This window comes from Vanacampus margaritifer, chromosome 15, assembly GCF_051991255.1.
Source record: "Vanacampus margaritifer isolate UIUO_Vmar chromosome 15, RoL_Vmar_1.0, whole genome shotgun sequence".
Taxonomy (NCBI): domain Eukaryota; kingdom Metazoa; phylum Chordata; class Actinopteri; order Syngnathiformes; family Syngnathidae; genus Vanacampus; species Vanacampus margaritifer.
This window is the reverse complement of record NC_135446.1, coordinates 4,615,109-4,634,553: the sequence shown is the minus strand read 5'-3', so window position 1 is coordinate 4,634,553 and position 19,445 is coordinate 4,615,109. Positions and strand designations below refer to the sequence as shown.

Here is a 19,445-nt window from a genome sequence, read left to right as displayed (position 1 = left end):
TGGAATAAAAACACATACTTACAGTGCTCAGCGTAAATGAGTACACCCCCTTTGAAAAGTAACATTATAAACAATATCTCAATGAATACAAAAACAATTTCCAAAATGTTGGCAAGAACAAGTTTAGTATATATCTGGTTATATATATATAGTTAACTTATAACATGAAAGTAAGGTTAATAACATAAATTAAAATAATGGTGATGCAAAAATTAGTACACCCCTCAACAAAAATGACTAAATCTAGTACTTTGTATGGCCTCCGCGATCACAGCACAGCTTCTAGGCAGGAAATGAACAAGCTGGCAACATTTTGTTGCATCAATCTTTTTCCATTCTTCAAGAATGGCCTCTTTTAGAGACTGGATGCTGGATGGAGAGTGATGCTCAACTTCCTCTTTAGAATTCCCCATAGGTGTTCAATTGGGTTCAGATCAGGAAACATACTTGGACACTGAATCACTTTTACCCGGTTCTTCTTCAGAAATCCGACAGTGGCCTTAGATGTGTGCTTAGGATCATTGTCATCAGTTCCAAAAACATTTATCTTGGTCAAATCACCCTAGAGTATAGAGTCCCAGTAGTCTTCATCTTTGTCAGCATGGACCCTGGCCAACTCAAGGCGCACTTTTTTGAGCCTGGGTTTTATGAGAGGCTTCCTCCATGGACGGCACCCATGCATGCTATTCCTCTGCAGTGTACGCCGTATTGTGTCACGGGAAATAGTCACCCCAGTTTGGCTTTCTATTTCCTTAGATAACTGCAGTGAACTTACATGTCATGCTGCTGTTGAGTTGTTAACATCCATGGACGACCTGGAGATCTCTGTGAGATGGTTGCAGTTCCATCTTTTTTTTTTTTACATTTTTGTGCCACTTTTACTACTGTATTCTGACTGATAAGTAAAACTTTGGGGATTTTCTTGTAGCCTTCAACTTTGCTGTTTAAAGAAATTATTTTCTTTTTCAGATCTTGTGATATTTCTCTTCCATGTGGTGCCATTACCAACAGCATGAAATGGGAAACTGTTTTCTCGAAGTAACACCCCATTTATAGTCAACTGTCTGCTTGTGTAATGAATTATGAGACTCAACTAGACGTATCTAGTCTAAAATTTGGGCTTTTTGGTCTTTGCTCCAGACACGTTCTGTGGGGTGTAATCATTTTTGCATCAATCTAATTTGAGTAAAACTGAAAATTTTGTTCTGTAATTTATATTATGAACTTTACTTTCATTTTATAAGTTAAACAGATGTTATATAAATTTAGTCTGGTCATCATTTTGGAAATTATTTTTGTCTTCATTGACATATTGTTTAAAGTTTAATTTTATGAAGGGGGTGTACTCATTTATGCTGAGCACTGTACTTACTACGGCAAAGCTAAAAATGAGCAACAACACGAGTTATTTGCAGCAAATTGTTTTATTGACAAGAAAATATTTTGCTCATGTTTAAGATGAAAACACGTAAATTGCAACACATGCACGAGAGTATGATCAGGATGTAAACTGGATGGACAATCCCAATTCATGAATCCACCAAATTAACACTACATGCACGGTTAACAAACACTAATCTGTATTCATTAGGAATTTGAATAGAATACATTCAATCATAAACTTGTAAAGGGGATGAAGCTATCTGCAACACTATTGTTATGGCCCGCCTTCTAAAGGGATAAAAAACAGTGAGGTTCCGTACAATAAAACATCACCTCTTTACAATTAATGGCAGGAATAAAAAGGTAACTCTTTATATTAATTTACTTCCCCCCACCCTTCCCAATTAGATTAAAAGTGCTGAAACACTCGTGTTCAGTCAGCATCCAGACACTGTGTCATTTAGAGGCACGCGCACCCTCCTGTCGGCAGAGTCTAAGATGTGTGGTTCTTGTTGTCGTGGCAATATAGTTGTCTGATGCTTTAGCAAATGAACGGAGCTGCTTAAAAAAAAAAAGAACACACCCTCATACAATCACATAGTGGCATTAAAACGCCAATAAAAGTCACATTTTGTGGGCAACTTAACTAGCAGCCAAGATCCTGAGCAGGGCAGCATTTACAGTTTTTCTTCAATTCACAGGTTTCAAATCAAAACTGAATTCAGGATGCGACTGATTGTCCGTCGGAACTAGCAATATGGCATTATTACTATAACACGCTTTTGTTTTATGTCACTCTTCTAAATGAGAGTTTGTGTCCCTGGCATGTAGCAGCACCAGAAGCCTTCTGGAAATTGCAGCAACAGAGGTGGGCAAACTTTGATTTTGAAAAACGGACCATGGGCTAATAGATGAAGTAAAAAAAAATAAAATAAAATTAAGTTAGAAAAAATAGTGAATTGTTAACTTAAAAAATTCTCATTACTTTAGAGCTTCTTTTTGTAAGCAGCTTCCACCTCATAAAGAATAGTAGTCTTCAATTGGTGGTCACATGATCTACTTTGTAAACTGGACCTCCTCTTTCGCGCATCGTGTTTGTTCAGTAAACCAAAAAGCCCTCCGATCTGGGGTCAGACCAGCGTTATTAATAACACCAATAATGGATTTGAGATGGCTTTTGTGTGCGTGCGCTGCGGGGGTGTAAAGCAGAAAAATAACAGGGCCGTGGGGATTCTGCACAAAGAAGGCATGAAGTGGAAGAAGAAAGAAATGGTAAACTTGAGCTCGGTAGAATTCCACACAGAGCAGTGTACAGCGTGAAAACGACTGCTTAAAATATATTGGTATACTGTACTTCATAAAACAAGTAAAGTGCTACGTTCAAACAAAACATCGATTGAGAAAAACATCGTCCTTACTCTTAGCTGTGCTCGTTTCTGTTGCTTAAAGGCGGAGTGGTTCTCAAACTGGGATTGTGGTGACCCGGGAGTCAACAAGCCATAAGCTGGGGTCCACAAAACTGCAATAAAATTATGTCATATCATTGAAAAAAAAAATACATACCTACATATTGGGAATGCTAAACAGACATAATTAATTACTCCTCCCTACCTTAGCTTTTGCTCAATTAAAAGTGCTGATGTAATTGTGACTAATAAATCACATATATCTGACATCCCTGCACGAATAAAATCATTATTTTAGAACACACGACGTATTGTCACAGAAATGAACTTCTATTTTTACAGACAACAAAAGGTGTATTTTTAAATAAATTCATGCATATTTGCTGTTCGGCAATCACAAGTTTGCCTTCATGAACCTATCCTTTGTTATTCAATGAAAAACGCATTGCTTTTGTGCTCAGGCCAAAATCATGTCTAATGTAAAATATTGCTTTGGTGCCATCTTGTGGCGGGGGGTCGTGAACCGATTCTGACGTGAAGGGAGGACTGTCCTTTTATTAGGCCATAGCCTTTGAAAAAAAGTGCATGGTCGCCATCTTGTGGCATCTAAGGGCAATTGCACATCTTTTTGGGTGGGCATCAATTGCTTTTGGATTTTTGATGTTCGTGGTACGGATATTTGTATAAAAATTATGCATACATGAATAAATATACTCATGTATACAGATATACGTGTATACTGTATGTGTCTTTTTCATAATAAAGGGTGAAATCTCACTTGTTGAATGTTAAACATTTTAACATAATAATATAACTATCTTGGAAAAAACTATTCTTGAAAGATTGGGACTATTCAATGGATCTTTGTTGTGAAGATGCCATTTTTTAATACTCTAAAAATATTAATTTATCCTAACTTTTGAATTCTTATGGCATTTACATGATAGTAATGTTTAATTGTCGTTCGGATGATAAGGTGTTCCTTCAGTTTGAGAACCCCTGGCTGGCTTTTTGATCAAAAACGACTTTGTTCATGTAAAAAAAAAAGAAGTTGAAAATGGAGCGGCCGAGAGAGAGCGAGTCGACGGAGAACACCAAACTCCGTCCCGTCCGTCCCTCACTCGTCGTCGGTTCTGAGCACCGAGTCGTCGCCCAGGATCTTGCAGAGCTCGTTGAGGCGCTGCTGCATCTCGGGGATGCCGGCCAGCTGGCTCTCCAGCCTCTGCTTCTCTTCGGTGAGTGAAAGGCGCGTGGCCGTGTCCAGCTGCTCGAAGCGCCAGCCGCCCTCGCCGTCGAACTGCAGCAAGTGCGTGTGGTACTTCCTGCCAAGAGATGCGAGACGGACGTGTGACTGGACTGGCAACGGGGCAGAAAGTCGACGTCTGTTTACCACAGCGAGGGTCTGTGCGTGATGGACAGCAGGGAGATGCCGGCGTCTTTGGCGGCCTGGAAAATTTTGCCCTCCACGTCGATGCTCACGGCGCTGGTGCACTCGTCTAAAAGGGCGTATTTCGGCCTGACGCGCACACACAGGAAAGATACACTTGCGTTGCCAAATTGTACACACACACACACCGGCAGCAAAACGTGAATTCAACTCCAAAGCAGCTTTTAAACACAACAGCTCAAAGTTTCTAATGACCAATAAGAAAGGATAATTAACGGCGTCCTTACTTGTGGTAAAACATGCGAGCCATGCCCATCCGTTGCTTCTCGCCTCCGGACAACACGTCCTTCCAATCCAGCTCAGCATCCCAGCCTCAAGGTGGAAAAGACGACAACGACGACAAGCCATTTTTGTTAGAGAATTCTTCAAGTCTACCATTAAAATGGGCCACTTTGTCCTTAGTATTGCATCACTGAACAAGGACTTTAGTCACACTTGAGTTAAACCCTCCAGCAGCACTAAGCCGCGCAATGTTCCCAGCAATTGGCGGTCCCTTAATTACCTCCTTCTCTTGTGACAATGTGGTTGAGGTTGACGATGTCCAAGATGGCCTCCAGGTCCTTGTCGCTGAGGCCTCTGGCGGCCATGTCGTCCGCCGAATCGGGATAGATTACCTGGTCCCGCAGAGAGCCCATAGACATGTAGGGCCTGGATGACACCAGTCAATTTCATACAAAAAGTAAATCGAGATTTAAATGTGCAATAATCTTCGAGATTAAGTTTTTGTAGTTTGGATATATCCCTCAGGATTGGGTAAAAAAAAAAAAAAAAGAGCAAAGAAGACCAACAATTGGTCAACATTTTGTTTGTTGCTAGTAAAAAGGCCCTAACAAGGAAGCACAACACTGAATGGGTGGATGGACATTACCATGGTCTTCTACAAAATGGAGAAAATAACGGCATACGTCAATCATAGAAGTGGACAATTTATTTCCTGCTGGGAGAAGTGGGTTAATTTGGTTAAACCTTTCAGACCTGACTTTAATTTGGACAATGACTGATTAAGGCAGAAAAAGAGATCACTCCCTATTTGTTCTATAGTTTCACACAGAGATAAGTTACTTGTGAATATGCATGTGTATGTGCTTCAGTTTGCATTAAGAACAAGTGTTTTGCACATATGGAATGTGATTTAAATGTTTTTGTTTTTCTGTTTGTTATTTTGTTGTAAAGAAACCAATAAAAAGTTCATTACAAAAAAAAGTAAGACTAGAATCAGGACAATGGTGAATTCTATTTGGGGGATTTACTCAATAAAGCTTCTTATCAGCTAAATATGCCTGCTTTGACACTGCAGCAACAAGGAAACAGGAACATTTGACTTTACTTATTTGGTCAGAATTCAATTTTCAGGGGTTAACTTTCACAATATTTCTGGGGAATACGTGGACTCAAGTTAAACAGAGCAGTGGCACTTTAAGATGGCAGCCAGGGGCAGCACATACAAAACAGCAGAAGCGTGTGTGTCTTGACCTGTGCCAAACCCCTGGGGTTCCATCAAACCCAGATTTACAACCACTGACTTAAAGGAACAACCCCCTTTGTAATTTACTGTAAACAATACTGGCGCAGCTGCCAGGTGGCTATCTCACTTATATATAAATTATTTAGCACTCCATGTGGGTCTGGTTAAAATGACATTTTCCCTTTTAACCAATGCCAGAGCAAGCGACCTTGCGCTGTGTGGATTTATAAAAGATTTGTATTCATTTTAAGATGAAAAATTCCACTTCATTTAAGTAAACATTGTAGTGACTTGTCTCTTGCAGCTTAGCAGAGCTTCAAAGCATAAAAGATAAATGGCTTTCATCTTTTATGAAATGTCTCATTCACCCACATAGCTGGGAAAAATGCATACAATCATACAAAAGGTGTCATAATTACACAATGTGCCAACACGATTTATCTAATGACTGACTACCTTCAAGTAGTTCAATATTTATTTCAAAGCTCTTGTTACAATGGATTCGATTACAGACCACGAGGCCGGTCAAACAATGTGGTGATAATGGTAAGTGCTGTGGAATACAGGGGTGCGTGGTTGGTCTTGTTTTTGTTACATAATGGGGCCAACATTCCGGGATTTCACATAGTTGTGGGACCCACCCGTCCTTGTGGATCCAATTTGCTGGCCCCCACAAGCTTAAACCTCCTTTTGAGGGTCAAGACTTGGTTTTAGAGTTTAGGTTTGAATTGGGTTATGGTTGAGGTCAGGGTAAGGAATAGGCAATCATTTTTGATGGTTGGGGTTAGGGGAAGAGTCTAGGAAATGCATTATGTCAATGGGATGGCCCCGCAAAGATAGTTTTGTTTGTGTTGTTTTATTCAGTTTTTCCTTTTGGACACATTATTACAGGTTACATCGATCACATAATATCATTTGCAACATTGACAGCCGAAAGAAGGGCTGGCGGGTACAAGCCATGGCTTATTAGTAACCCGTCCCCACCGATTCTTACTATACGCTACGGGTGTTAGAAAAAAAATGATTCGGCAATATATCGCGATATTACAGTGCGCAATTCTCGAATGGATTCAGTATGCGGCCGGATCAATTTTTTATGGGAATATTCAACAAAACGTCTAACTTAAGGTTAGGATTTACACATTAAGCATGGAAGAATGTTATGTTAATGGCACATTAAGCCTTAATATTTTATTTCAGTGCTGTTCAAACATGAAACAGACGGCAAACCAGAATTTTCAGATAAATACATTTTCATACAAATCTTACAGTGTACATGCACAAGTTTACTGATTTGTATTTTCTAAATTTGAGTTAAAAAAAAAATCGCAATAATCAATTTATAGATTCGTATCGGGATTAATCGGTATCAAATCGAATCGTGACCTGAATCGCCAGGTACTAGGCAATTCACACCCCTACTATACGCATCAGTCACATTAGTAAAACAAACGTGTGTGTGTGTGTGTGTGTGTGTGTACCTCTGCGGGATGTAGAACATGTGCTGAGGGGAGGGTTTGTAGAGACGCCCGCCGTACACGGGCCACAAACCGCTGAGGATGCGGAAGAGGGAGCTTTTACCGCAGCCGTTGGGGCCCGTGATCAATAGGTGCATGCCTTCTTCCACCTGAATGGCAAAACATGTATTAATAGTCTGCATATTCATGTAGAAGGGTGTGGAGGAGAGCGGAACCATATCCATTTTTTAACCCCACAATATTGCGATTACTATTTCACATGCAACAGGCTCCTTTTGGCATGTATTTTTGAACCAACACAACCAATAAAATGTTATTAGTCCCAAAAATGCAGTGTACAGTATATATAAAACACAAATACAGACCAAACTAAATACAGAAGTTTTTTCTTTTTTAAATAGTGATTTGAAAATTGTATTATTCTACTAGAATGTGATACTGATTTAAAATTAATTAAGTGTTTATCCCTAACATGGGGTGTTTTAATTCAAGTAAGCGTTATGGTTCATGGTGACGCATGTGACTATTCTCCAATCTCACCTTAACATTGAGGCTGGACACCACTACGTCCCCATTGGGTGTTATAATAGGGACGTGTTCGCACACAATACCGTTGTCCACATCGATCACTTCACCTAACATGAGAATAAGGGTCAAGAAAATCCGAGTTTAAATAATCCCTTTTTAGAGAGATTTGATGTGGATATGTTGTAGGCAATGGAGGATGTACCCTTAATCTCCAGCGGTCCATCAATGTGCATCTCTGGCTTGCTTTTCTTCTCTTCACTGTTGGCGGCGGTCAGCGGCGAACGCTTGTAGACGCCCCTTTGGACGTCCTCGAACACCACAAACATGTTGTGGACCCGCGCCGTGTAGCCCGCTAGCTCGGTGACCTGTCCCACATAGTGGGTGGAGGAGGAGGAGGTTAATGGCCGTTTTCTAGTAAATATTAGTATGACCCACAGCTCACAAAGTTCAAATTCATGGATTACTTTTTGTAGGTTAGGTACTGCAAGAAATCTGGGAAATACATCAATTAAATAAAAAGCCGTATTATGTAAATAACATTTCATGAAGTCATACTTTTATTTTCTTTAAAATAAAATGGAATTCGATAAATATTCGTTTCTAGCGCCCAGGATATTCATCGGCCCATATTAGCCCTTTGAAAATCAGCCAATTTTTTTGCAGATTGCTTTTTTTTCTTTTTTCTTTTTTAATTGTAAAACAGTCAATCATATAATTATTGTTGTAAGCGATGGTCTACCAAAAAAGATGTTATTTCATCCATTATATATAGACTGTATTTTTTTTGTATTAATCGGCTGATTAATCAATTATCAGAAACTTATTATGCCAAATACCAGAATTGGCATTGGCCTCAAAATGTCCATGCCGGTCAGGCCAAAGTATTTTCATGTACATATGTGTTAGTAAATTGTTTTTTTTATTTATTTTACAATATTATACAGTATATGTTTTAATTTCATTCTTAAAAAAAATATTTAAATCAATTTAATGCAAATAAACGTATGTTATTCAAATAAGTTGAATAAAACAAAATAAAAAAATCTTATTTTTATTTCCTAAGTTGAATGGAATAAATATAACAATATAAATCTCATTCAAATAATAGTTAAACTCATTTTAAAATCTATAGTACATATCAATTGCATTTGTATTTAAATATATGATGATCTACTGTGAGGACAGTTTAATTTTTCCAACTGCATAGCAGGACACATTATTATTAACATTAGCACTAAATATGATTATGACTTGAATGCTGTCTGTAAAAATATTTTACTATAAATATGCTACATTTGACTAGAATTGGCATATTGTGTTAGATTTTCCACACTGGTTTAAGGATATTGGGGTTAGGGTGTATTATTTTATAACACAAATTAATGAAATAAAAAAAACGATGTTTTTGTTAAATATTCCCCAAATGGTTGTTTCTGCTGGGCACTTCCAGCAGACATCCATTCTTTTCTCTTATTAGTGCCATGTCAGCTGCATGCAGCAAGACGCCACAGGCTGTTGACTCAGCTTGATTCTCTTCTAAACAAGATCTGGGACTTTACAGATGCCACGTAGGGGGCGGATGACTCAAGATGGACATAACCATGATGAAACATGACACTCATCTGCCATATATCGGGAATCTACATTTGTTAATCGTGCCGAGAGTGCATGAGAGTGAACGAGAGCGATGCAGGCTCAAAGATCAACAGATGGAGGATTATTCACAGTGAGGTTAAGCCCGAGAAAAGGAGCAGCGGCCAGTCAAATAAGGAAAACAATTTCAATCCTGTGCCTAAGTTTTTCTGCATCACACTTTGAAGATCAAGTAGCCACATAAAGGTCACACTAGAGAGAGCAGCACATTGGCTATTCAATTGATCTGAATGAAGTTGTTCTCTTAAAATGAAATGACTCCATTTTGTCGGTACTTGCCATCTGACCACTCATCCAGACACGCACCTTTACATAAGAAAGCCGTTGTGTTTGTGGGTGTGAGTATGTCTGAAGAATGTCATCTTGTAAGTACAAGCAAGGGCTTGCTGCCTATCAGCTGCACTCTCACACCATATAATCAGAGCCGATGAAAAATGTTGACGAGAGGGCGCTCGAGACCGGAATTCATCTGGTGATGCCATGACATCATGATCACATCTTTTTTGTGTGAAGTCTAAGATTTGGATTAAAAAATCTGCAAATAAGGCCGTCACCTCTTTGTAGGAGGACATGATCCTCTCGATGGCGTCGGCTCCTGACGCCAACAGGTTCCGGGCGATGGTGAACGCCTCCGTCCTCTCGCTCACCATCCGATGTGGGTGACCATCAGCTGTTTCTGGAAAACCAAATGTTTGTGAGAGTTCGTAGTGAGCGCTTAAAAGACTGTAAGTAGGCCTGTCACTTATCAAATCTTTTTAATATCGATTATCCTATCAATTACCCCACTGAATAATCGAGTAACCATATTTTTTGTTGTTGCTTTTTTTTGTTAATCCACTAAGGTTGAATGTGAGTTGAATTGAGTGGATATAACAACTCATTATTTATTATCTTTTGTACATTTGCATTATTAAACACCAAGAAAATTAGCCTAGCAATCACGATTAACATTAGCGTGCTAGTGATTACCATTTAAAGCAAACATTAACCACCATTTAGTTCACACATACATGATCTACAGAAGTTGAATTCAGTGGATATAACTACTAATTCTTAATATTTTTAAGCCTGCGCATTATTAAACACCAACATTTGCCTATGCTAAACAGTTAGAAATCACGATTGGCATTAGCGCGCTAGCAATTGCCATTTAAGGTAAACAAACATGAACTACCATTTAGTTCATACATGCATCATTATATTTACTTACATTTTTTAAAAAAAATTCTAGAGAGCTCAGTATTGTTAATTCGGTAATCTTACAGATTCGACATGTCATCATCATTGCTCTCTCTCTCTTTTTCCCCTTTTTTTGTATGTACGTGAGTATGTGCATGAGTGTGTGTGCTCATTAATTCACCTAAAACCTATTAAAAATTCCATAACCTTCATTTAAACCAAATACTACATAATCCCGCTAGAGTCGTGAAGTTTTCAGGAGACCCGAGGAAGGATCAAAGAAAAGAAAGAAAAGTGAAATCCAGCACCGACCAGACATCACCTACTTCCCACCGGGTTACAAACCAGAATCTTTCACCAACCCCAGAAACATCCAAATTCCAACAAATTAGGGAGACCTCAAGAGACCAAAGGAAAGACTGAGGAAAGAAAGGAAGGATAGATGAAGCAGAGTGAGATCCACAGACATCAGCCTCCAGCGATTCAACGACCAGAGGAAGAAGCAGATTGTGTTTGAATTTCGGTAGATGCTGGTGTGGTGCATCTGGCAAGCATGAAAACCTCCACCAAAAACGTCAGTTTCAGATGATACATCAACAATTGTTCACGAGTAAACGAGTGAAGCTGCCTGTTAGCCAATAACTTCCTGCCCACTGCGTGCATTTGCAAAAAAAAAAAAAGGTCTGTGTAGAAACGTGGACAGCGGCACAAACAAATTTCCGGCGGACCTTCGAGGCAGACATTTTTAATCGACCTATTTTTCAACTTATCCGATTTGGTCGCCTTTTTTCCCAACTCTAACTGCATGTCCAAATTAACAACTCTAATTCAAGTAGATAAATTAACTGTCTTTCATGTTAACTCATAGTTCATTTAAATTAATCTGTTATACAGTATTGCTTTTATAAAATAAAAAAAACACGAGAAGAGGACCATGAAAAAATTAATCGCATATTAAATCACAATTTTGGGGAAAAAAAGATTATTTTTCTAAACCGCTCAGATGATATTTTCATTACCGCTGTCGGCGAATCCAGTGGCGGTGATGATGGGCACGGCCACCATGACGAGGCCGCAACCGCTCCACACGTACTTCATGAGGAACTGCTCGATCATGATGTACCACAGGCGTTTGTTGAGGATCAGGTTCATCTGCTCGGTCAGGGCACGGTAGCACTTCTGGAGCTGGCGCATCTCCACCTGTCGGGGACGCAATCCACAGTCCGGCACTTGAAAGGAGAAAACTTTGTTTGTTCAATACATTTGCATTAGTCTTATGTTTTGTCTTTCAACTTTAACTTACTAACATAAGAAATATATTTTAACTGAATCATAATTTCTATTCACTTTTTTTGGGTGACTATATTTTAGTGCAATTTTAATGTTTAAACTCATGACAGTGGCTTACAATAATAATAAATAGACTTTTTAGGAATAAAAAAAACTTTTGTCTTGTTTTATAAAAAGTAGTCGGGACGAAAATGTGCAATATGAATTCACATGTAAAACGCAACGTATGGTGCTCCACAAGGTTCAATTCTGGGGCCTTTGCTGTTGTATCTGCTGCCCCTGGGTTCCTTTTTGAGTGCTCAATAAGCATAGAGATGAGTTGAGTGATGAATTGCAATGCAATTCTAGACCAGCAACAAGCTATCTAGCAACCCCCCCTCCCCCCAAAAAAAATATTTTTAGGGTTCGTGAATGGGCATACGAAACTGGTGGGGTTCCGTTCTGGCTCCAGCAAGGTTTAACCTTGCTAAACCCTGTTTAGCCATGATGTCTAATTGGTTCCAAGTCCTCCTAAAGGTAGAACACTTGTACAATACACAATACTTGGACATACCTTGTGTCCCCTATAGAAGGCGATTTCCTCCGCGTTGGAGATGATCCTGGAGTGCACGTAGCGCAAGTATCCCTTCCAGTGCGCCTCCTCGGCCACCAGCTTCCCAAATTTAGGCGAGCACGCACGGAGGACCTTGGCGGTGGCGAAGACCACCAGGCCAGCCAGCAGCGTGGGCCCGCTGGCATTAGCGCCCCGGGACCGAGCGGTCTGGATGAGCGTGTAGGAGGTGAGCATCACGTCCAGGATGGGCTTAGTAAGGTTAGAGTAGAGATGGGCCACCGACTGGGAGAACATCAGCACGTCCTCCGTGAGGGACTGGTCCGGGTTGGCCAACCTCCCGTCCATGTTGCTGACTCTGTAGTAGGTCTGGTTCGTGAAGTAGGTCCGGTAGGCATGGTTCACCAGGCGGGTGCGGAAGGCTAGGGCCAGCTTGCACTCCAAGAAGCGGATGACACTGTTGACAAACGTGGCAGGGATGGCGATGAGGAGCCATTTGATGAGCTGGATGATGAAGCTCCTCGGTTGCTTCTCCACGATGGTCTTCACTATTTTGCCGTCCAAGCTGGCCACGTAGATGGACAGGAAGGTCCTGGAGATCAGGGCCACAGAGTGCAAGGAGAGCAAAGCGAGCTCCTTGGACAGAAGCTTGGGGAACAGGATTTTTGCAAGTTCCAAGATCTGCTTGAAGAATTCGGCGTTGACCCCGGGGGACGCCTTTGATGGATTCGCAGCGTCTATGCGGGATTTTAACGAACATACAGACGACCCGTTTTCAGCCCGTGTGTCGCCTTGTTTTTTGCAGAGTTGCCTGCAAATAACCGGGTAGAGCGTTTTGACGCCGTAGGCAGCAGCCGCCAGGAACACGGCTCGCCTGGCTACAGCCGTGCGGTCCCATTTGACTTTTGCCGCCGCATTGAGGATGTTGGACATTTTTAGTACGTTAGTCGGCTTTTATGGCGGTCCCCCAAACGCCCATCACCCTAAATCCACTCACAGCGTCGACGTGAGGAGGGAGACGGCCGCGATGATGCATAAAAAACGGTCCAAAGACGTACCGCTACATCCTGCTCTGGAGCTTAACCCCGCACTGAGGCGAAATATTACACTTCCGGGTTTACTTTTCAAAATAAAGTATCTACTTCCCAAAATGAATGTGTATGTGTTTACATGACAAAGCATCTTTTCTTTGAATGTGGCCCACATGACTTCCGCCTGCATTTAAATGCGACCTACTCTGTTTTATAGCGTAGATATAAACGGATATTTATTTACATTATATATATACAAACGTGTTAATGTTCTATCATATTAAATTATTAACGTGTTCATTTACAGTTCTGAACTTGTATGAGTGCAGTTGTCAGCGGTCAGTTTTATCAATGTCAAACTAGTTAAGTAAGCTAGCAGTGCAAAAAAACACCAACCAAACATTTTCGACATTTTTGCTGACTATTTTGTTTAAAATGAACTGGGTTGGCGGGTCGAGGTAAGTTTAAATAATGTTTAATTAAAACTGTATTAGCTTAGCATGTCGTGCTAAACGTGCCTTTCCGTCCAGGAACCGACTTATGATGAAAAATGATACAAGAAAACAGCGGGTAAGACAACACATTGACATATTTGACATATTTTCAGTTTATCTTAACGTTATTTTTGTGTCTTTCCCCATGGTAGGAATTCTTTGAAAAGAGGAAAATGCAAAATAAATTGAAAAACATAGAAGTTGCCACACCTTCCTCATCTCAAGTCAGTTCCTTAGCCAATATGGACCTTTTGACAATGTTTGTGGTCAACCAGATAGCTGCAAAGAAAGAGCTTAAAGGTAATATACCCATAAATAAGAATTTTCTAATCTTTTGTCAACATGTACTATACTATACAGCTATACTGTATGTATGAACACACATATTAGTAGACTGTACTGGTCTATGCTATTATGTCTTTCAGATCCTCCCTCAGTATCAGTTCTGGGTTCCAAAGGAGGAAGGAAGAAGCGGAGTGCCAACCCCTTGGTACTCCCAATGAGTCCCGGCTCTCCATCCGAGCTGATTCTGGTTGAGAGCCAACCTCAATGCAGGTAGAACAAAGGGGTGACAGTTGTTTTCATCACGGACCACATAATTTTACTAGATGAAAGGTTGCAACATTGAATGTGCATACTGTAGATGTGAAATCTTAAGTTAGACACCTTTGCCCTAGATTCTAGCAGTAGGAGTTCACTTTGGTCCCTTGGGACAATTTAGTTATTGGCTTCCAAAGTAACTGTTTGCACCATTTCAGGGCCACAAAGTCCCTGACTTCTGTTAATAATGATTTAATCAGAATGAAATGCTGCCCAATCACATTGAAAACCTTGATTGCTGCTTTGTTGTTTTAGTGGTCAAAGTGGTAGGACGAAACAGATTATCCCACAAGCCTTCAAGATGCGGCAAGTAAGTAACAAAGCTATAAAAGGGGAAAAGGAGGCATTTGACAGTGAGTGCTGGTCTTTACAAGGAAAACAGCAAATTTTAAAGATGCCCAGAAATTTCTGTGCAGTTAATTGTACAGCAAAGTAAACAAAATAATCCAGAGAGGAACTTTTTCCATCACAAATAAGGATCATTTTGGCAATTTTTTAATTTATTTTTTAATACTATTCTTGTGCTCAGGCCAAAGAAATGTCACATATAAAAATAATAGTTTGGTGCCCATTTGTGGCATATTGGGGCTAAAGAACCACATGAAAATAAATGGATGAGCTTCATTTAGTTGGGCTATAGCCTTTTCCGTTTTGAAAAGAGTGCTTTGCCGCCATCATGTGCCATCTATAGGCAATTTACACAGAACTCCCCAACAGAAAAGTGGCCGCGAATAAGATTCTGTATTGTCAAAAGAAGTCAACTAATTTGATTGCTGAGGGAAGAACATACTCAAAAATGTGTTTCTGTCCTAAGCTGTCACCAGTTGCGGAGTGCTCCTTCTCAGACAACAGCGTAGCCAACTACGTGCCTCCTAAAGCGGAACACCACAGCCCCTTCTCATCCTCGTCCTCCTCAGGTGCGTGTCTCAGTATTTTAACAGTATTTTAACAATGGTGAAAACAGAAATGACACGTTGGATTCATCTTTGTAGGGAGAATCTTTCAGCAGGGAGGGCACAGCCAGCCACTTCCTGACTGGTTCCCTCCACCTTGGGACACATCGGGTCTGGATCATAGCACGGTAGCTTGAATACATCACAAACGACCATTGTATAGCATTTGCTCATCATTGACTGTAGTTTCAGCCGTTTTGTGAGCCCAGAGGGTTGCCAGAAGACATCGTCTGGTCTTCTAACCCGGTCACACAAGCAGCAGCACTCTTTGGAACTCCAGAGTGAGAACAATTTGACCACTTAAGACCCATGTGAAATAAGAGTGACTGATATTTTTGTGCCTACAGTGCAGCCACTCATCACCCAAGATCTGAAGACATCTTCCTGAGCCTGTCTCAACCTGAGCCTACCCTGGACTTCACTCTAAACCAGACAGGGAGCGAGCAGAAGTTTGAAGACAACATCTTCAAGGGATTTACTTGTGATGAATATGAAACTGATGGTAAAAATCCAGCAAAAATTGTCATAACTTTTGTGGCAAAGAGAGGTTAATAACCCTTCTTAACCCTTTATTTAGCTTGTCATTTCGGGAGTGAAAAAATGAAGATATTCCTCAAGGAGGAAACTTCAGTCCAAGCTTCAGCCCCACAGTAGGTAACATGATCCAACCACAGGTGTGTTCACGTCTAACATTTGTTTTGTCCAGAACTGTCCCTGAGCCGCAGTCCGCTGGAGTGCAGGTAAGCTAAGCAACACTGCCACCCAGTGGCAAACTATAACAACAAAAGCAGTTAACTCTTAATATAATGGTACCATGATTTATGGGTGCAGCAGCCAAACTTCACAACATTCGGCCACATTCAGTTCATGTTGTTTGTTTTGTGCTGGCATTTTCTGGTTTTAGTGCAGGGATGAATTAAAGCATGAAGTCAAGGTATCACTGTAATAAGTCTTGAATAATGTATTCCTGTCATAATTCCTTCACAGCATCCCAATTGCAATCTGAACTTCAGTAAGCCCACCTTCACATTACACACATTTCTTCTTTCAGCCATTATGCAAATGCACTGAAGTTTGTTCTCCCTCCTGCAAGCATGCCCGGAATACCCAATGAACTGTAAGGGGTATTCGCCAACTTCCTCTTTCAAGTGGGGTTACCTGAGTTCAGCCTCCAGCGATGTAAGTTACCAACCTGCTACTGCTTGGTTAGGTAATAACTGACTGATAACATACTGTGGGTCAGCGGTTCTCAAAATGGGATATGAGAGCTGTAGCTTAATAATTGGATACCAATTATGTTGTGTCATTTAAAATCATTAAATAATTAGATGCAGTTTTTCTCTCTATTTTTTAGGGTGAAGAATGTTGTCATCCGTTAAGAATTCCTCAAGGACGAGACCCAGCCAAAAGCCAGATGATATGTGCATGCAAGAAAGCAGCCAGTGAAAAAAGGGATGCCCAAACTCAAACCATCCTCGAGTGCGCTTCCGAGAAATTCGATGTTGCCACTCAGTGCAGCCTGCTCTCGGAACCCTCGCCAGCTATTGTGTCACGACAGCAGAAAGCCACCAGGGAGCACGCTGGCTGCACACAAGCTCCAAGAGTCCCAGAGACTGGAAGGAAACAAACACTGTACAGAAAGAAGAAATCCAACTTTTTAGACATTTTGAATCCCGATCGTCAAAGTAAGAGCAGAATGAGTTCACAGATGCCTTTTCAGGACATATTGAGCAAGATCAATAAAGGTGAAGTCTTGGGGGGTATCGAGAGTAGTAAGGGAAATGGGACTGACTGTGGTTGGTAAATGTATCATCCTTCTCAGGAGGCATGCAGCAGAGCCCCCTGGAGCAATACCCCCCAGATGAAGCAAAGCTGGACAACGCCGCCACCACCACCATGGAGGGGGAAACACTCCAAGAAATAGACGACATTTTGCTCCAGCTCAAGCAGAGAAAGGAGGAGGAATGATGATAAGGACAATGTACCTGTTCTGTGCACGTTGTTCTAATTGAATGCCTTGTGTTAACCTCCCGTTGTCATGGCAACACTAAAATAAAAGACCAAAGAATTACTGATTCACTGCTTTATTTCTTTCCCCTTATACGCACACACTCAAACATATTTTTTTGTAATAGAATATAAACTCTAGCAAAACATTTTACAGCTCAGACAATTAAATATACTATACATCACTATCAGTCTTCCTCTACTTGGTGGAAAAGTGTAGAAACGCACCCACAGTCACGTGAAACACTACATTATACGCAACAACTGTTCAACGTGTGGACAGTGTTCACAACTGCTAAAAGCCGAACACGACACAAAGTGCAGCCTGAAACAATCACTGCAAATATTTGCTCACCAATTGGACATGGTACGAAATTATCATTTTTTTGAAACCACATAACACATTTTGATGGTATAAGTAATGCCATAATTTGCATAACTGAATGACAATGCTGAATATGTTTAGGAGATTTATAGCAGAAACATTTTAAAACCATTTTTCAGTATGATTCAGTTGTTAACCAATGCAAACAATAATACATCTGTTGACGTATGGATGCCATTAGATTGTGCAAGTGTAGTTTGAATCCCTGTTGAAATGTGACAACACTGATTTAAGTACAGTTGTTTTATTTCCTTATATTTATGCTCACCATCAAAATTGTTGTAATCTCACATTTTTACAACAGAATACGCCAAATCCTCCCTACGGGTCATTATGACACAAGGATCACACAAATTGGATCTGTTTGTACATAAGGCTGTGGTGGAAGAAAGAAAATCCAAATCACAACTGACCAGTTCAAATAATCATAACAAAAAACGGATCTTATACAACTTTTGGACTGAGAACGGCCACAAAACGCAGGCACAACGATTATCTTGAGTGTCGGATGACATACTGCAACTTGTAGACGAGGTTTTACTGCCTGCTGCCATTCACGGCAAATGAAACACCAAGGAGATGAAATGAGCTCGTTCTCACATTGGGGAAGTAGCAGCTTGTTCAGTGCTACTAGTTTAGCGTTTTCAGCTGCCTGCCCACTCTCACGATGTCTCTGTAAAAATAGAAGCTGTCAGCTAAAAGGACGGTGCGTGTGCTACGCTACTGAGCTTGAACGGAAATGCTTGATAAGGACAATATTGTTGATTTACAGTTACCTGCTCTTTACTACAACTTCAATCAATGTATTGTGCTCTGAGGGTCACATTTCTTTTTTCATTATTTCATGACCAAATTAGTTTTAAAAAGAACGACATTTTAAAGAACCAGTGTCTGAGGAAAATGACAACAAATAAATACTTGGTGAGCCATACTTTGCCCACCCCTGAGCAAAATGATAAATCATAATGCATCCCAGATGTATGTGTTATCTATCCCTCAATGTGATCTTTGTGAGCATTATTTGTTCATGAGACACACCACACCGTTTTATACATATGATGTCCTCACTTGACATATTTGTGGCGCACAGCTTGAGATTTGTCTCAAAATTTGGCGTAAGTAAAACATTCACAAGGTCAACCAGAAATCCCAGCTCGCAGTTAAAACAAATCAAGGGCACCCGAACATAACCGGCGAACGTCTAATCAACGTCGGATGCGTCGTTGTCCGACAGATGGTAGTTTGACCCCTTGACCCGGATGTACTCCACCTGCCGCCCCTCGTCCGAGTCGGACGCGCCGCACGAGCACAGTTGGTTCTCGAAGAGCGCCTCGATCTCCTCCAGGCGCCGAGCTTTGGTCTCGGGCAGGCAGCCGTAGATGAAGACGAAGCCCAGGAAGGCCATGCCGCAGTAGAGGAAGAACACGCCTACAGGGACAGGCCGCCAAAAGCAAAGGAGAACAAAATGTCACAGCACGCCGACACCACAACACACCCTTCACTGCCTATGAACTTGTTTCTTCCCAAAGGAATACATTCTGAGGGCAACTCAATCGACAGACAGCGAAATACTTGACAGAGGGAAAAGTTATTCTC

At 40.8% G+C, this 19,445-nt stretch overlaps 3 protein-coding genes across 7 annotated transcripts in view; 1 reads left to right on the top strand and 2 right to left on the bottom strand.

The window, feature by feature from the left end:
• Nucleotides 1-1,405: 1,405 nt before the first annotated feature.
• abcd2 (ATP-binding cassette, sub-family D (ALD), member 2) lies at nucleotides 1,406-13,482 on the bottom strand. 2 transcript variants are annotated; one of them, XM_077543905.1, is made up of 10 exons: nucleotides 12,383-13,482; nucleotides 11,559-11,739; nucleotides 9,915-10,036; nucleotides 7,910-8,072; nucleotides 7,720-7,814; nucleotides 7,183-7,328; nucleotides 4,739-4,884; nucleotides 4,464-4,548; nucleotides 4,180-4,305; nucleotides 1,406-4,111 (listed from the first exon to the last, which is right to left on the bottom strand). In XM_077543905.1, exons 1-10 carry the CDS (start codon nucleotides 13,310-13,312, stop codon nucleotides 3,907-3,909), a joined length of 2,199 nt encoding a protein of 732 aa, XP_077400031.1. In that variant the 5' UTR covers nucleotides 13,313-13,482; the 3' UTR covers nucleotides 1,406-3,906. The 2 variants fall into 2 exon arrangements, with proteins under 2 accessions (XP_077400031.1, XP_077400032.1); XM_077543906.1 differs by having other exon boundaries at nucleotides 9,915-10,030.
• Nucleotides 12,996-17,532, top strand: redic1 (regulator of DNA class I crossover intermediates 1). Of its 2 annotated transcripts, none has more exons than XM_077543912.1 (15): nucleotides 12,996-13,868; nucleotides 13,941-13,980; nucleotides 14,057-14,204; nucleotides 14,330-14,459; nucleotides 14,760-14,814; nucleotides 15,319-15,421; nucleotides 15,497-15,585; nucleotides 15,644-15,738; nucleotides 15,805-15,959; nucleotides 16,035-16,107; nucleotides 16,164-16,197; nucleotides 16,445-16,469; nucleotides 16,551-16,636; nucleotides 16,812-17,142; nucleotides 17,280-17,532. In XM_077543912.1, the coding sequence occupies exons 1-15, from the start codon at nucleotides 13,846-13,848 to the stop codon at nucleotides 17,423-17,425; spliced, it is 1,533 nt and encodes a 510-aa protein (XP_077400038.1). In that variant the 5' UTR covers nucleotides 12,996-13,845; the 3' UTR covers nucleotides 17,426-17,532. The 2 variants fall into 2 exon arrangements, with proteins under 2 accessions (XP_077400038.1, XP_077400037.1); XM_077543911.1 differs by having other exon boundaries at nucleotides 16,812-17,202.
• LOC144034834 (proton myo-inositol cotransporter-like) overlaps nucleotides 17,526-19,445 on the bottom strand; it is a 48,331-nt gene continuing 46,411 nt past the window's right edge. For all 3 annotated transcript variants that reach the window (XM_077543908.1, XM_077543909.1, XM_077543910.1), the window contains exon 10: nucleotides 17,526-19,277. In XM_077543908.1, coding sequence (XP_077400034.1) covers nucleotides 19,051-19,277 — 227 coding nt within the window. In that variant the 3' untranslated portion in view covers nucleotides 17,526-19,050. The remainder of the gene's footprint in view (nucleotides 19,278-19,445) is intronic.

Coding starts and splice junctions, on each gene's coding strand:
- abcd2 (XM_077543905.1), bottom strand. CDS start 13,312: ATGTCCAACATCCTCAATGCGGCGGCAAAAGTCAAATGGGACCGCACG. Junction 8,073..9,914: donor TCATGTCCTCCTACAAAGAG/GTGACGGCCTTA, acceptor TATGTGGGACAG/GTCACCGAGCTAGCGGGCTA. Junction 4,306..4,463: donor GCTCGCATGTTTTACCACAA/GTAAGGACGCCG, acceptor TGTGCGCGTCAG/GCCGAAATACGCCCTTTTAG.
- redic1 (XM_077543911.1), top strand. CDS start 13,846: ATGAACTGGGTTGGCGGGTCGAG. Junction 15,960..16,034: donor TGATGAATATGAAACTGATG/GTAAAAATCCAG, acceptor CCCTTTATTTAG/CTTGTCATTTCGGGAGTGAA. Junction 16,198..16,444: donor CGCAGTCCGCTGGAGTGCAG/GTAAGCTAAGCA, acceptor ATTCCTTCACAG/CATCCCAATTGCAATCTGAA.